We start from the raw sequence: 3,294 nt of genomic DNA on the forward strand, positions 1-3,294 counted from the left end.
TGCAACAGCTCCAGCGAATGTGCAGAAAAGCAAACTGCAATATCAATTATATATTACTAAAATAATCAAAATGTGCAGAAAAGCAAACTGCAATATCAATTATATATTACTAAAATAATCAAAGTGTGCAGAAAAGCACATGACTGTTGTGTGTTGTCTAAATTACAATCAAGCAAATTGCAAATTTTGATTATTAAATAACATTAAAATAAGGAAAGTTGCAGAAATGTGTCTAAAGACTCACTCCTTGGACAAAGTGTCTCTCGGATGGAAATGATCGAGGTTCCGAGAAGAAGAGACTCTCTCCCATCTCACTCTCTCCCATCAGACTCTTTCTGTCTCTCCTCTCGAATTCAAAGACCCACCCATCCTTTCACAATCAGACTCCGATAAATCAAGGTTAGGGTTTCAATTTTGATCGATTCACCAGTCTCTGATTTTAAATTTTTAATGCAGGTTCGGTTTCGGGAAATCCCGAAATACACAAAATATTTCGGGAATCCCGAACTTAGTTATATTATGTTGTTGAAAGTCTTTTTGGTTTTATTTAAAACAGTTATGGAGAGGTATTTTAAGAGAAAATCAACCGAAGATAACATCTCACCCTCTACAACAAATATTCCTAAAAGTTCAAATGAAAATAACATAGAAAGTATACTGGCAAATCTTCCAGAAGATCCTGGGCTTCGACTCCGGATATCAGAATATGATCCAAATATTAGAGATCAGGTTCGAAGAGCTTATTTACAAAGGGAATTGGTTCAACCTCGAACCCATCAATTTCCATATACTTCATTTGCAAGAGTACAACGCCGTTTCAATCCGAAATGGTTCGATGACTTTCCTACTTGGTTGGAGTATAATATATCCAAAAATGCTGTTTTTTGTCGAAGTTGTTATCTCTTCAAGCTAGAGATTCCAGACCAAGTAGGTAATGACAATTTTACTAGTAAAGGTTTTCATAATTGGAAGAAAAAATGTCGACTTCGAGTTCATGTTGGAGGCCCTAATAGTGCTCACAACCAAGCTTTACTTCATTGTGAAGCTTTAATGAATCAGAATCAACATATTCAAACAATTGTTCACAAGCAGTCGGATCAAACACGTATTGATTATCGCACTCGTTTGAATGCATCACTTGATTGCATTCGCTTTTTATTGCGACAAGGTCTTGCTTTTCGCGGTCATGATGAAAGTGAAGATTCAAGCAATAAGGGTAATTTTCTTGAGCTTTTGAAGTTTCTCGCAGATCATAATGAGGGTATTAAAGATGTGGTGTTTAAAAATGCTCCTGAAAATCTCAAGTTAACATCACCTGATATTCAAAAAGATCTTGTGTATGCAGCAGCATGTGAAACCACTAATGCTATCATGTTTGATATTGGTGATGATGCTTTCTTTTCTGTTTTGGTTGATGAATCGCGTGATATATCAGTCAAGGAGCAAATGGTAGTTGTACTTCGCTATGTGAATACCAACGGACAAGTAGTTGAAAGATTTGTGGGCATAAAGCATGTTCCTAATACCACTGCTATTTCACTTAAAGAGGCAATTGATCAATTCTTCTCTATAAACGGATTAAGCATATCTAGATTGCGTGGACAAGGTTATGATGGGGCTAGCAATATGCAAGGTGAGTTTAATGGCCTTAAGACACTTATTTTGAAAGAAAATGAAAGTACATTTTATATTCATTGTTTTGCACATCAACTTCAACTTGCTCTTGTAGCCGTGGCGAAAAATCATATTCAAATTGGCTCTTTTTTCTGCTTGGTTAATAATGTCGTTACTATTGTCGGAGCATCATGTAAACGTCGAGACATGGTTAGAGAAAGACAACAAACCAAAGTTATGGAAGCTATTCAAGATTATGAGCTTCCAAGTGGGCAAGGCTTAAACCAAGAAACTAGTCTTAAACGTGCAAGTGATACACGTTGGGGCTCACACTATGGTACCTTGGTAAGCTTGGTTAATATGTTTTCTTCTGTAATTGAGGTGCTTGAGATGATTGTAGATGATGGTGTAAGTCTTGATCAAAGAGGTGAAGCGGATATTTTGTTGAATCTTTTGCAATCTTTTGATTTTGTCTCTAGTCTCTTTTTGATGAAAGAAATATTGGGAATCACAAATGTGTTGTCACATGCATTGCAAAAGAAAGATCTCGATATAGTGAGTGCTATGGCTTTAGTCAAAGCATGTAAGCAACAACTACAAGCGATGAGGGATAATGAATGGGATGCTTGGCTTGATAAAGTTTCTTCTTTTTGTGGCAAGCATGATATTGATATTCCTGATATGAATGACATCTTTGTAGCTCGAGGGAGGTCACGACGTAGAGTTGAAAAATTGACAAACCTTCATCACTACCGTGTTGATCTCTTTATTGATGTTATTGATAAGCAACTTCAAGAGTTGAACAATCGTTTTAATGAGACAAGTACAGAGTTGCTTCTTTGTGTTGCATGCTTAAGCCCAGAAGACTCATTCTCAGGTTTTGACATTGAAAAGTTAGTTCGACTTACTAAATTTTATCCAAAGGATTTTTCTGATATGGAGCTCACACTTCTTGAAGATGAACTGAAGAATTATATATTTGATATGCGTTTGCATAATGAATTTTCTACTTTGAAAGGAATTAATAACCTTGCACAAAAGTTGGTGGAGACAAAGAGGGATAGACAGTATCCCCTGGTGTACTTGCTAGTGAAATTAGCATTGATTTTACCTGTTGCGACTGCTTCAGTTGAAAGAGCTTTTTTGGTGATGAAAATTGTGAAGAATCCACATCATAATAGGATGGGTGATCAATGGTTGAATGATAGTTTGGTTGTGTACATTGAGAAAGATGTATATGATTCTATTAGTAATGATGTTGTAATACGACGTTTCCAAAATATGAGAACACGTCGTGGACAATTATGAATGAAAGTATGATCGATTTTTGAAAGTTATTTTTTGACCCCATTATCTTAAATTCCTGGCTCCGCCACTGTTGGTATCCCAACCATTGTCACTGATACCATACTTGCTTCTAATCACTTTATACCAAATGGACTCACTTTCGACTGGAAAAAGACTTCCTCCCTGATGTATAAACATCTTTTGACATTCATGAACTTGCCAGTTTTTCCACAAATCAGTGACATAAGGGATCAAGCACATCATCTTGCACAAGCAACTACGTTAAGTACCGGTGCTTTTGACAGAAACTAGCATGAAGTTATAATGGTTCTTGTTTTTAGTGGGTTTTAAATCCAAACAAGAGAATTGGTGTATGTCAATTTATAATTTCTA

The 3,294-nt window shown here is 36.0% G+C and overlaps 1 protein-coding gene across 1 annotated transcript; it reads left to right on the forward strand.

Moving 5' to 3' along the window:
• The first annotated feature begins 558 nt into the window (after positions 1–558).
• On the forward strand, positions 559–2,922 carry LOC103448212 (uncharacterized). The gene has a single exon (XM_070808487.1). It carries the CDS (start codon positions 559–561, stop codon positions 2,920–2,922), a length of 2,364 nt encoding a protein of 787 aa, XP_070664588.1.
• Positions 2,923–3,294: the final 372 nt, after the last annotated feature.

This window comes from Malus domestica, chromosome 11 (genome assembly GCF_042453785.1).
Source record: "Malus domestica chromosome 11, GDT2T_hap1".
Lineage (NCBI taxonomy): Eukaryota > Viridiplantae > Streptophyta > Magnoliopsida > Rosales > Rosaceae > Malus > Malus domestica.